The 14,706-nt window shown below is 35.5% G+C and overlaps 1 protein-coding gene across 2 annotated transcripts in view; it reads right to left on the reverse strand.

Moving 5' to 3' along the window:
- Positions 1 to 14,242, reverse strand: part of ZNF236 (zinc finger protein 236) — a 62,917-nt gene extending 48,675 nt beyond the window's left edge. For both annotated transcript variants that reach the window (XR_015743152.1, XM_087931001.1), the window contains exons 1-9: positions 14,139 to 14,242; positions 11,300 to 11,436; positions 10,504 to 10,668; positions 8,995 to 9,173; positions 7,442 to 7,566; positions 5,997 to 6,169; positions 3,898 to 4,044; positions 2,500 to 2,571; positions 135 to 299 (exon numbers count right to left, since the gene is read on the reverse strand). Coding sequence is in view for 1 of the 2 variants with exons in the window: in XM_087931001.1 (XP_087787127.1) it covers positions 135 to 299; positions 2,500 to 2,571; positions 3,898 to 4,044; positions 5,997 to 6,169; positions 7,442 to 7,566; positions 8,995 to 9,173; positions 10,504 to 10,668; positions 11,300 to 11,326 (1,053 nt within the window). In the remaining variant the exon portion in view is untranslated. The remainder of the gene's footprint in view (positions 1 to 134; positions 300 to 2,499; positions 2,572 to 3,897; positions 4,045 to 5,996; positions 6,170 to 7,441; positions 7,567 to 8,994; positions 9,174 to 10,503; positions 10,669 to 11,299; positions 11,437 to 14,138) is intronic.
- Between the last annotated feature and the right edge of the window lie 464 nt (positions 14,243 to 14,706).

Below are 14,706 nucleotides of genomic sequence, written 5' to 3' on the forward strand. Positions count from 1 at the left end.
TCCAGACAAAGCATTTCCTGAATCCACACAAGAGAGAAATTAGTCTGGGATGCTTTGATTATTCCTTTGTGCCAAATAAGGAGACTGCAATATTCTAAAAAAACAAGGTGAGGATTCCAAATAGGTTATCCTACCTGCAAAATATCTCTGTTGATTCCCACAGCCATACTGAGTTGCTGACTAGATGGCTGGGATGGATTGTTTTCCACTGGCTCTGACAACTCAAGGAGTTGTTGAATGACATCAGTTACTGATTGCTGACCTTGATGTCCTACAGCTGGAGTTATTGGATTTTCTGTCTGTGGATAAATCGTTTGTGAGTATACAGATGTGATTTGCAAACACATTTCAGGTATCACATAGAACATTGGGAATTAAAGTGATATTTTAAAATGAAATTGAACCATACTGTTTAATAATCCAACAGCAAGCAAGGAGCAATATTTCAAAGTTGGACAAAAATTAATTTTACCTTACAATCTGCAATGTTAAATTCAAATATGTTTCACAAATATGAACATTTTCATAGAGACTTATTATAAATAAAAGCATATATCCTGAATTAATTACCAGAAAAAAAGGCCAGTTCATTAACTAGAGGAGCTTTATTGCATAACAAAATCAAGAAAGATGTGTACAGTAAAGGCATGTTATAAACCATGTAATCTAATAATTTTAAAATGATGGAAGGAGGCTTGATAATAGCATTAGTGCTCTGCTGTGAGAAAATATTTTATATAATGTAACAATTCTAGTGCTCTGTAACTTTAGGCTCACCCCGTTATAAATGTTTGTGAGGATATTGTTAAAGCTGAACAATTACCGTGTTTCTCATATAATAAGGCCGGGTCTTATTTTTTTTTGAGCCCCGAAAAAACGGCTAGGCCGTCTTTTCGGGGGTGACTTAATTCCCCCCACTTGCATCTTAGGGCGGGCGGCAACAGCTTGGATGTTGACCTCGGCGTTGGTGGGGCACTTTGTATCAGGGTCAACGCAGGCAGCACCATATCCGGGTGTGCAACAAAAGTACTTCCTAACAGCAAGCCCCCCCGCCATTTCCCCACCATTTCACATGTTTTAATATAGGCCTTAATTTGGGGGGAGGGGCTTAATTTCATTTCATGCCTATAAAACATGCTGGGACTTCCTATTGGAGGAGGCCGTATTGTTGGAGAAACAGGGTACTAACAATAAAAATTATTGTGTCTCTAAAAAGGTAATGCTTATAAATCAGTATCAACTCAGTGATGGCCTGCATGCATAACCAACATTTTAAAAAGTGATAGAGGTGAGGTTTATTGTTTTCTTGGGTTTTACTTTGCTTTGCCATATTCTTTTAAACTCTTATTATATGTACTACTTGGTGTAATGCGAAGTATAAGCCATTAAATCTTTTCAGCTGAGTGGTATAAAAACCCGGTAAAATATATAAATAAATAGCAGGGCAACCAGATGCATAGTTCTCTGCCAATAGAACAACTAGTGCTTATTATTCTGGTAGTGTAATAAAAATATCTGTTCTAACAGTTCAGTGCCATGAGCTGGAATGAAATTGTGAGCACATAAATTGATTAATAAGTGAACAAACTTACTTCTCTTGGAACAGCAAATTCATAATTTTTAAGATTTCCTGTGCTCTGTATACTTTCTGATTTTGTAGATAGCTCAGAAATTTCAGGTTTTACAGAAGGCTGCCATAAGTGCTCTTTTGTTGAAGTACCTCTGAGTGCACTGTTGCTGCTTTGTTAATATTCCGCAACAGCTAACTTTTTGCAAGAACCTTCCCACCTATTACTTTAAATATATATTCTAAATGTGCTGATTAGAAGTTCCCTAATGTGTTACTTTAACAGCTACCCTGTAATTTATTCAGCTTCACATTTTAACTGTTTAGGGCACTTTGTGAAAAAATAAAAGCAGAAAAGCAAATGGTTAAAAAAAATCTCATATATATAATATATTTAATCTTCTTGTAAGCTACAAATACTATTGATTTCATGTCTAATTTTAGGTTATTTTCAGGATCATTTCATGATTCAAATGGTGTCTGCTAGATAATCTGTTTCTGGCCTGTCTGGAATTTTTGGTATTCATATTGGCTATTACATCTGGCGTCCACATATTTTTTGAGCACAATTTTGGCAGTGTTTGTGTTCTATTGGGTTACATTTGACTTTTGTTTTAAATAGGCATCCAGTAATGTCAGGAATACCCATGCTAATCTCCTCTTTGCTGCTAAATTGCAATGCAAGAATGCTCAATATACTCCGGTTATGAGAGTTGATAGATCACTCAGCATTCCTGCAAGTGGCACAAGATTAGTAACAGCAAATTCACAAATAATATCACAAAGTCCTTTAAAATCTCTCAAGGATAACTGTATCTCCCCGAGATGATTATGTAGAATACATGAAATATATAAAAAGTTCTGCAATGAGTCCCTTATGAGATTTTACAACAGTAATAACACCTCATTAAGGTTAGAAGCGGAATACTTACATTTTTCCATTTATTGTCCATAGGCTGCAGTAAATTAACTGTTGTTAACGTCAATGGCTGAGCCACCGAATCCTATTTTAAGAAACATATATATATATATATATATATATATATATAAATCTACTTTTCAAAACAAAACATGGTAGAATAATAAATTGGAGAATTAGTTTCATTTAGGACTATGTTAGGATAAACCTGTTAAAGTCCTGATATAAAATATATAATTTTAGAGAATTTATTGACTGAAATTATTGAATATTTATTTATTAAAGGATGAAAAAACATGCTTTTCTTTAAGACATGACTAATAAGTGCCATTTTTTATTTTTTGAACACTCAAATGATTTTTTCATGTGTTTGTACTTCTGGTCAAAGAATACCAAGAAAATTTCTGTTTGCTTTTTTTCTATGTTCTGATCAAAATCGCTAGCGGCACATGAGAAAATTATCAGACTGCTAGACAAGTGGAGTGAGACTTTCAGTTGAGGTCAAAAACATCCCTTGAAGTAAAAGTTAGCACATTTTACACATTCTGCAAATATTTACTCAGTCGTGAAAATGTTTTAAGTAACAGAAAATGCTCTAGAAACTCTGCTTTGTAAAAACATTTATGAGTAATACCAAGAAAAGCAAACAATTTCCCTATTGTGAAAATAGTCTATTATGGACATGAAGAACAACTATTTTCTAGCAGGCTCATTTTGACTTTTCATTAGATTTAGAAGACAAACATTTTGAAACTGTATTAAAATTCTACAAAAGTTCACAGAAATATTTTCTGACTCCCCCTCCCCTCAGCACTTTGAAGAGTCACTTTGCATATATCCCTTCAACCATCAGTGAAGAGGGTTTTGTTTAAAGTAATAATAGAATTTCTGTATTTATAAATGGCATAATAGTATATAGTGCATGGGTGTCAAACTCAATTTCATTGAGGGCCACATCAGGGTTGTATTTGAACTCAAACTGCGTTTTTGGCTGGGGCGACTTCCTGCAATCCTCTGCCTGCAAAAACTGAGCTTGAGGGGGCGCACGCGGCCTTCACAAGCTGCATTTTTGGCTGTGACGGCTTCCTGCAGCTCTCTGCTAGCAAAAATGGAGCCCCTCTGACCTCCACTTTTGCTGACAGAGGGCTGGAGGAGGCCATCCTGGCTGAAAATTGAGCTCGCGAAGGCTGCACAGTCCTCCTGAGCTTTGTTTTCGGTGGCAGAGGCATCGCAGGCCAGACCTTCGCGGTTCCCAGGACAGCCCTATGAACCACTTCTAAGCACCCCGTGGGCCGGATCCAGTCCCCAGCGCCTTGAGTTTAACACCCATATAGTATATTGTACCATCTAAGCAAAATTATACCATACAATGTAATGCAAGTGGACAAAGATATTAGAATATAAAAGTTACCGTTGTAATATGAGCTGCTTCTGTAGCAGAATTTGTTGTGTTTTGTGTGGCGCTCATATGCATCTTGCTGATATGAGTATTTAAGCTGCCTAAGCTTTTGAAAATACAACTACAATCTGTACAGTTATACATAGGGCCATTCTTTACCTTTAGAAACAAAAGAAATAATATATGTTAGTACATATATTCTTATGTACAAATGTTATTACATGGGTACTTAAAGTACACTATTTTATTGTAACTGGTTTTACTCTAAAATAATTTAAATAAGATTAATCCTATGTAATAAGTTGCCAGGATTGTCAAGCATGCTGTGATCAAAAACAGAGGGGTTTGAAAAAGCATACTGCATGGAAAAGGCTAGCTTCAGTATTGCAGTATCTACTTCACATTTATCGGAGAGCGTCTATGAATATTCACCACGGACAGCTGGCCACAGCCAATTCACTGCAGGACTCGCCAGGGCCATCTTGCCACAGAACAACTCACTGCTGGATAAGAGTTATACTAATATAGAAGAAATGGTGAAACAGAAACATTAAAGAAATCATGCAAAAGGAGTGATGGAATGAACAGTTAGATGGCAAAAATTAAAATAATTTTTATTTATTTTAAATAATTAAGTAGAATTGTTAAATTGTCCCACAATGAGTTGTCTCATGGTGAGTTGGCCATGGCGAGTCAGCTGCATTGAGTTTGCTGCAGCGAGTTGGCTGCAGCAAGTTGTCCCATTCCCATCTGAGATATGGCAGTCACCATCCAGCAACAAAAGACTTATCGTGAGAATGGAAAAATTCAGAGTCCAAAAATTTCCCAGGCATTATATTGTAAACTCTTTTGGATACATACTACATAATAGCATAAATAGAAAAGGATTGTGGTAGGCTTTCCATCAAGCAAACTCTTCATTTACTTGACCATATGTAGGAGCAACCAAGGAAGATACATTGCAACAGAAGACAAGCAATATACAGGGAAATTTCAAGACTAAAAATAGTGTACAATAACCCTCATTTAGAGACTACGATTAGGACCTGCAGCTTGGTCATTTAAGCAAAGCAGTTGCTAAATGAAACTGTAATTGTGCTTATGATCTTACTTCAGCTCACAGATCTGAGGTCATCGATATGAGGACTGGTTGCAAAGTTACTTTTTTATCATAACTGCTAATGGTCACAGAATAAGGCAGTCGCTAAACAAAGACTATTTATTAAGCAATACCTTGACTTGACAGACACTCATTAAATAGAATTTGGATGTGACACATTAAACTTGTGTTCAGATTTCATTTTCAAAATAATGTCCAAGTACCGTATTTTTTGGACTATAAGACACATTTTTTTCACCCAAAAAGGTGGGTGGAAATGCCTGTGCATCTTACAGAGTGAATAGGGACTTCTTTTTGGCCTCCCAAACCCTCCGTGTGTCCCATTTTTGCTCTCCCTGGCCCCCAGAGGCACTCTGCAGGCCAAAATCTGGCCCGTTTTTGGCCTCCCAAATCCTCTGTGCATCCCGTTTTTCTCCTCCCTGGTCCCCAGAAGCAGTCTGCAGGCCAAAAATGAGCTGGTTTTGGCCTGCAGAGTGCTTCTGGGGGCCAGGGAGGGGAAAAATGGGACATGTTGAAGCCAAAAACTATTTTTTTCCTTGTTTTCCTTCTCTAAACCTAGGTGTGTCTTATGGTCCAGTACGTCTTATAGTCTGACAAATATGGTACATATTACATAATGCAAGCTATATAAATTGACATAAAACCTTATAAAAATATACAAAATTCAATTATGTAATGATACAAAGATTGTACAAACAAGAATATTTGGCTTTGGGATTTAATGGATAGCCATCAACCCCAAACAAGGAAAGTTTTATTGTAACAAAGAACGTTTCTTCCTATTTTCACCTTAATTATAGTATATTTGCTTGTTTTCCCAGAAACATCCTTTTATGTACAGAAAATAAAAAAATGCAGTGTAAAAGTCAAATTAGTAGCAAACCATATTGTGGTTGCTTGAAAAATCCTGGAAACCCAGAAAGTTAATAATAAAATTAAAACAAAAAAAGTAATAAATTTCCACATCATTGAAATCAATGGTGTGATTTACCTCTGAGTGTACTCTTTGAATGTGTGATTGAAGGTTGCCTTTCTGAGAAAAGGCTGCAGGGCAAAAGGCACAAGGATGCGGTTTTTCACCAGTGTGTTTGATCATATGGGTTTGCAATGCACCTTTCTGATTAAAAGCCTTTCCACATTCACTACACTTAAATGGCCTTTCACCTAAAACAATGCACACATCAAACAAAAGAAATACTTTAAAGGCAGCATTAGGTAAATGGAAAAAACAAATATCTAAAAAGCCTACATAGTTAAAAAATATATATATATATATACAATGATTTAAGCTACGAACTCAACAGGTTATTTTCATCCTATGCGATTATAGTGGCTATTGATAGATGCAAAATTGTTCAGATTTATGCCAACAAATTAACTTTAGATTTGCTGACATTTTTTTCTTTGATGGGAACATATGGGTTGGAGATACATATCGGGCACCCATTCAATCTTTTGGGTGCTTTTTTTATTATTATTATTATTATTATTATTATTATTATTATTATTATTATTATTTTATTCCCTGAAATTCTTTGAATGCAATCCCTATGGAAAGATAGATATGATTTGCACAGAGCTGTTTAGGAAGGACATACATGGAAAAAATCAGCAATCTGGAATTTGGTGAAAAACTAATTAAATTATTTTCTGTTGGTTTTTTTTTTCCCAAGGATTTTTTGTGATGATTTTCTTTTCTTTTTCTTATCCTTTCATTAGTACTCATCTAAAAAGTCTTACTAAATTGTTACCAAATTTCACTATAATATTGGGGAAAAAGCAAAAATTTTGATTGTCAAAGATTTGTAGGAGTGAAAACTTTTTAGAATATCTTTATTGATAAATTTGAAAAGTAAATTCGCCAAACCCCAATGATTGCATTGCTTCAAATGTTTGTTAAACTTATCACAATATACAATATATTTACAATTTTGGAAACTGAAATGCTGATTTCTTTCACAACAAGATTTCTTGTCTGAAGCAGACAAAAGCAAATATTGCTGTAGCCAAAATTTCCATCACCCCATTCTCTCAATAATGAAAATGAACATCTGTAGTGGGAAGTCTCTTTTCTAGCCACATAGGATAATCTTGACCACGGAAGATTTCCACAAACAGATGAAGCTCATTACTTCAGAAGTTTACCTTCAGTGAAGGGTAATATTGGCATACATTGTCAATGTAGCACACTCATATAATCCTCATCTGTTCTAAGGATTACTCAGTGGTAAGATGTGGATATTTAAGTTTTTAACGTAACATTTGTGCCAGATCATTTTTAAGCTTTTTTATAAAGAATTAGTAAAGCAAAAATTTGGATTAGTAAAAATTGAATTATCTTACACATACACACAAAGCAAAAAAACAAAAACAAAATGGATTTCATAGGGTTACCAACAAATTCAAATATATGCTTGATGCATTTGTTCACCTTACCTGTGTGTATTCGAACATGTCGTGTTAACTGACTTGGTTTCTGGAAAGTCTTTCCACAATGTGGACATGAATATGTAAACCCACTCCGGTCAATATTTCTATTATATGACCTGGTATTTGATACCCTATGAACATAAAAACAGTGGAACATCAACATTATTTTAAATATAATCATCAGCAGATTTTAAAGTAGACTAGTTTTCTTATTATTTCAACTATTAACAATCCAGAAAATTACAATTAAATATTTTGTTCAGATATACAATAAAATAGGTGCCTTGATACTAAGATTATATAATCATGATTATGGATCAAATGTTTTTTTTCTAATAAGTATTATATGTGACACCAATAACAAAGAGCAACAAATGCCACACTTTTAGTACTGAAACAGTGATCATCTTAATTCTTTTTTTTTCTACCAATATTCAGAAAGTTTGGACTATTTAGGACTGCAATTACATTTCTATTTGATCAAAAAGTTGTTCTAATTTAATTAATAAAAAGCACAGATAACAAACACCATATTAAAATAGAAATTCTTATATGCAGCACCTTTACTAAGGTTACGCATCTGACAAATGCGCATTAGCAAACAAAACCTCCAAATGCATAATTAACCAATAAATTAGTTGATTAATCAATTAAAGTTTACATGATTAATACATTAAAATGTCTCCAAACTAAGCTGCCATCCTTGTTGAAATACATGCAGTGGGACTGGATTGAGGGATACTGTCAGTCCTTCATAGGAAGAAGAAATGCTGTCTACAATATCTGAGATAAAGAATTGGGAATTCACTACATCAGGCTAGTTCTCAGCCAATTTTTAACACACAAAAAGGGGGGAAATGTAGGTAGCAGAGACCACACATAATAAACCACTGACATCTGGGCTCCACATGGACACTGTTTGTCCACATACCATTATTTGCCTGCTGTAGAAAAAGAGTTTGCGCTGCTTCTCTACCTCACGAATAGACGTGCTGTCCCAGCGAATGAATGAATCGGGCCTGAGAGTGTAAGTAATGTGTCTAAATTGCAATTGACCTTTAAGGAAACTTTCTCAGTTTCATAAATTCATTTTCTAGACTGAAAGATGTATTCCTGTCAGCTGCTCACTCCAACAAATACTAGGAGGTTATTTCATTCCAAATTCTTTATCCTTTGTTATGGAAAGGTTTTTTACTGATTGAGGACTTCAGCAAAAACTTTTCCATAACAAATCGCTGCTTTCTTTAGATAAAATGAATTGCTGCATTCTTTACATATCCTCCATTTTCTGTTTTGATTATAAGCAGGACAAAATATGTCCTCAGAAATCTGGGGATAGCAAGCTCTCAATTCCATTCCCTACCATCATAGGATATAATCTGTTTCCCCTTGCCCCAGGATGTTAAAAATCGTAAGATATGATATCTGGGGCTTTTCCAGAACTATTAAAAATCATCCAGCCATGTTTCTGAGAATGCCACAGAATGGTAAGTCAACCAGAGCAGTTTATTATCACATAACCTACTTGTGAACAAATGTAAAGAATCGACGATTTTCACCTTATTTTATAGTGAGTTTTCATATGTTCCTTTAGTTGGGAAGCAGTTTCAACCTCTTTCTTACAGGTTTTACAGATATGGGTTTTGCTTCCAGACAGCTCTTGGCGATGTTCTTCCATATGAAGGGCCAACTGGCTCTGCAAAGTGAACTCATCTCCACATTCTGAACAGATGAGATTCTATAAAGGTAATGTCAGCTTGATTACTTTCTGGAAATATGTAAGTATATTTTATGACATTTAGGAAAGTGAACAATTTTTTAAAAGAAATTAGAAAACCCAGCGGACTTGTATGTAGTTCTCAGCTTACAATCAGTCGCTTAATGAACATTCAAAGTTATGACAGAGTCTAAAAAAGGTTCTTACAACATGTCCTCAAAGTTATGAATGTTGCTCCACTCCCGCAGTCACATGATTGCCTTTTGGAATACTTTTTTGTGATTTTCTGGCAAAAAATACCCATTGGATACAATAGGTTTGTACTCATAACCATGCAGCTTGCTTAACAACCAGTTATTTCCTTAACCATAATAAAAAATGGCCATAAAATTGAGTTTAATCATATGCCTCAAGTTATGCAACAACTTATAACCGAAATTCCAGTCCCAATTGCGCTTGTAACTTGAGGACTATGTGTAAATGGATGTATCACATCTTTTCTTACCACTACATCAATATCAAACTAAAGGCTGAGTAAATGCAGGATTTCATTATCAGAGGTTATAAAGCAAATCTATAAAATCTTCTCAAAACTACAATATGTACAACACTGATATATTTATAAAATCCAACGAATCACATGATTTACCGAATTGTACTTTGGTCAGGGATGTACTTTTCAAACTAACTTAAAATATTCACATTAGTACCTAAATGAAAAATCAGATACTGATTTTGCACTTGAATTTCATTTTGCAGTTTAGATACATATAATAATATGTTTTTAGATATATAGTTGGGAAATAAAATTTTTAAATATGAAATAGGATTGTCAATATGATCTTGCCATTATTTGTGAACTGTTGCAAACAGTTGCCTGCATTCGCTCCCCTAATAACCATTCTGATGCTGAAATTATACTTTCAAACACAATGTTATAAATAAACTCAAATCACAATATATCAATTTGAATCTTAATTCCAAATTGGAATCAACCAAACCAGGGTATATAAAGAAAAAAAACAGATCATAGTTACATAGCTGGAGTTAAATCAAAAGTTATTTAATATAAAGTCAGATATAGTATCTATGCTTATAACATTATTATCCTGAAAGGCCTTTGATATAAGACAGAAGAAAAGCTGTGCATGGTATTTGGAAGTAAGTACTGTTAAATTTATTTAAGAATACATCAAAATTTAGTAAAAGAAAATATTAGCTTCTTATTGAAGTTAGAAAACATATTCTTTTTTTCCTTACATAGTATTAAGAATCAATTTAAGCAATATGTCAAAATACTTTAACGTCAAATGCTCATATTGTACAAATATTTAAAAATAAATATAATTACCTCTTCTTTTTCATGAAGCATAATATGAGCTTTAAGACTAGCCACTCTTGAGAATTTTTTGTTGCAAACAGGGCACATAGGATCTTGCCCATTGTGAGTACATTTGTGCAATGTAAGATTGAACTCAACATTAAATGACATTGGACATTGGTCACACTGATGAGGCTGTTTATAAAAAAGAAAAATGAAAAGTAAATTTAATAGGCCTATAAAGGAGGGAATACAAAGTATTTTTTCCAAACTCTCTAGGAACCTATGTCCTCCTTGACAGTACAGTTTGTACATAACTTTGTATACAAATGTGTTTTATAAACCATCAGCATGTAGATACCCTGAAGTCTACATGAAACAATCCCATGTCACTGAACTTTAAATATTTCCTTTTAAAATATTCTCTTTCTATAATCTCGGATCTCTAATTTCCAGTACAAATTTTACCACAAATATATTGTTTTATAATCTTTATAAATTGTCTATAGGTAGGGGAAAAAATTCTAAACAAAGTTTAGGCATTTGTGGCTTTGTTTTTTAGCTCACAAAAACACTCAAAGGATAGAACAATAGCTAAGAGATAGTCATTGCTAAAATTGGAATAAAATATTCTTATAAAATGAGGGTTTTTTTCTGTTTTTCTCAAATGCATATAAGGGGAAGGAAAAAGAAAATTCCATAAACCATTTCTTTTGCAAAATTAAGAATCTTGAAATTTAAATCATGAAGTAATTGAAGAAAATATGCACACTTATTTGTACATCAATTTTCTCATTTTTTTTTCAAAATTAAGTGAGATACATACCTTGTCATTTTGCTCATGATCCCTCATGTGGCGCCAAAACAGTGTGTCTTTTGAAAAAGACCAAAAGATTCACACTTACAGAAGTCTGAAATTTGCCAGAGATAAGTATTATTCTACATTCAGTGCTAGAACACCATCTACAAACAAAGACAAAGTATTTTAATGAAATTATACTTTTCATTAACTAATCATGCTTAGCAAAAATTATCCATGTCCATTCTACTCTCATTTTTAAAGAAGATATATATGGCTGAAACTGACTTATTTTTATTTTTTGTTAGATTTCTATCCTGCCTTCACTCTGTATTTTACCATAATAACCCTGTAATCTGAGAAGTGGAGGCTGTCTCGAAGTGAATCAGTGAGCTTTTCTGATTGAGTGTAGACTTGAACATAGGTCTCCCAACACTTTAAACACCATTTCAACAACTGTTAAAAAGACCATGAAATTCTTTAATTTATTCTATTTTAAATGCTAAGTTTAAAAAACTCAGGAAACTAATGATAAAATAATTACAATAATAACTTCTTAAAGTCAGTTCAATAAGTGTTGCAATGAAATATCCTTCATGAAAAGATCTAAAGTTTTAAAGGCCAAGAACAAAAATTAAGAACATCTCCCAAATATTGTTTTCTTTTTTTAGATAAAAATTAACAATTCAAAGGGAACTGAAACATTTTGTTACTGAATGGAATATACTTCAAAAGACCATTTTTATTTACTCATTATCTGAGTATGAGATTGGATATTTCCTGAATGTATCACTAGAATTATAATTATGGATTTGACGTATAATATATAATATAGTATAGTATATAGCTTTAAAAAGCTTATCTTTCACAGGACCCTGGGACACTGCAGCTATCATAAATATGAACAAGTTGCCAACCCTCTGAATTTTGATCAGGTGACCACTGGGATGCTTCAATAGTTAAGTGTGAAAAATAGTCATGTCACTGTTTTCAGTGCCATTGTAACTTTCAGCAGTCACTAAATGAACTGTTGTAAGTCAAGGACTACCTGTACACTAATTTAATACATTAAGTTTCCAAAATACAACTGCGGGATTCAAAATTTTCAGGACAGAGATTAACTATGAAGCGGTATTAACTATGAAGCAGTTCAAAGTATTAAAATGTTTAGCCTTTTCAAACTGAATTTGCTAAGTACTAGTATAGAACAACAATTTGCCTACTTGTCACAGTATTGACAATGAGATGTAAGGAAGTTTTTATCACAATCTTTTACCACACTTGATTTTAATCAGTTGAGTAAACCTTTTCCCTGTTAAACCTATAGCAACATGATTCACTCATACTGGATTATTATGTTCACTGGGTATACATTTTTATCAATTCTGATAAAACAGCAAACTCTTAAAAACAGATTTAAGGAAATAATTGGATAGTAAATTGGGAATATACATGCAGAAATCAGAGTGTTAGAACTATTCTAACATCTTATTGTTGTCAATTAGGCTTCTTCGTGTAATTTGAACTAGATCTAGCATCAGTTCCAGTGTAGGTCTGTTAGACCTATCATATACCTGCTGTCTGAATGTGATCCTATATATAATGAGTATACAGCAGAAAATATATCCCAGTTACAATGTATCCAGCAAGTGGTTATCCAAAATTCATTCAATATGCACATATTTCAGATGATCAACACCAGTCTGCATTGCTACATCAAGGAAAAGGCCACATATTACACATACACATATTACACATACTCTGTTTGCAGATACCTTCAATTGGAAATGGAGACGGATAGAAGACAGAACAATATAGGAACAAGTAGAAAACAGAGTCTGAGATATCAGTATGTGTCTCAGTGAGAGTCCAGGCTCCTATATATCTACAGATCTGTTCTTTTAGATATCAACTGCAACATGGAGAAGCAGTGGGACAGCACAATGGAGTAAAAGATGAAGGAAGCTATTGTAGAGAGGGTAAAAGCCATACCTAAATTCTGACCAGATTGCAACTATCCAATTTTGCATTTCTCACCTTAGTTTTGTTTGGAAAGAGTTCAAGGAACAGGTCTTATTTTATTTTTTATAGCTGAGATTAGGGCAACTGATTTCAAACTATTAAAAGAAAATCTGGAGGGAAACAGATTGATGATGCCGAGGAAATAAAGAAACCTTCCATACTTTTTTTTTTTTGGATAGCAAAACAAATTATTAATCAGTTTTAGATTCCTTGAAGTTTACAAGCAAGGAGGATCTTGTGGATTCTAACTGCTGATGGTCAGATCAAATTCAGGGCCATACCCCATCACGATGGATCAGATGACAGCTTAGAAAGCCGCCGGTCTAGCAACTATCAGAGGTGTCATTTTAGGGGGTGGGAGTTTTCCCCCACCTTTTTGTCCTCCTTTTCTCTTTCTGCTCTACAAACGGGCCAAAGCCAGGCCCAACCAGGAAGCTTCTCAGCCAAGGGGGCGGGTAGGGAAGGTTGATCCTCGTCCACTTTCTCCGAAGGCGAAGTCGGCTGTGTATTTTTTTATTTTTTTTCCCCTTCTCACACTCAAAACAACTCTTCCCTCTAACCCGGCCACCGACCGACCTAACGCAGCTCTGCAAAGGTCTCTTTCCCTAACTGCACTGTCCCTCTTTACTGGCCGCAGTCAACCGGGAGAAAGAAACGGGCAGCCTTCGCTCTTCCTCCCTCCCTCCCTCCGTCCGTCCTTCCTTCCTCTTCCCCGCGCTCGAGCAAGGGAAGACAGAAACCGCCACCCTTGCCCGTCACGTCGAGAAAGAAACGGACGGGAACGCCACCCCCGCCCGCCCCCTTCCAAGCTCCGAAAAGACGAATCCAATACATTTTTACCTACCGCCGGAAGCGCAGCTGGCGGCGGAGGGAGGAAGAGGGACGGACGGTACCTACCGCCGGAAGCGCGGCTGGGAGGTTAGAAGAGGGAACGGACTCAGAGAAGAGGAAGGGGAGGGAGGGAGGGAGGGGGAGGCGGGGATGTTTCTCAGGGCGGAGAGCCCACGTGACCCGGCACGAGGCGAGCGCGACTCGCGAGCCAAGGAGGAAGAGGCAGGGTAATGAGTTGACATGGGGGCGGGGGGGGGGGAGTGGGGATTGTCCAAAGCGCAAACGGACGAATCGGAAGGAAGGAGTCGTGTTCTCTGAGAGGATGGCGGTTTCAGCCCCGCCCCCTCAGCCGTGGGGAATTTTGGGAGTGGTAGTTCCAAGTTTATCTGAAAGGCCGGTTCCGCCCATCCTGACAATCGAAGTTTTTGAATGACGACGGGTGGTCCCTGGGTCTCTCACCAAGTGGCCCAGCTGGCGAATCTTCCATCATTATTTTGATTTTGGACCTGAAAACTAAACAGATCCTTTGCCTTATAAGGACACTGCTAAAACTCTATGCAGGGCAATGAATAAGCTGCTTT

This window comes from Pseudonaja textilis, chromosome 3 (assembly GCF_049901715.1).
Source record: "Pseudonaja textilis isolate UNSWEBS1 chromosome 3, rPseTex1.2, whole genome shotgun sequence".
Taxonomy (NCBI): Eukaryota; Metazoa; Chordata; class Lepidosauria; order Squamata; family Elapidae; genus Pseudonaja; species Pseudonaja textilis.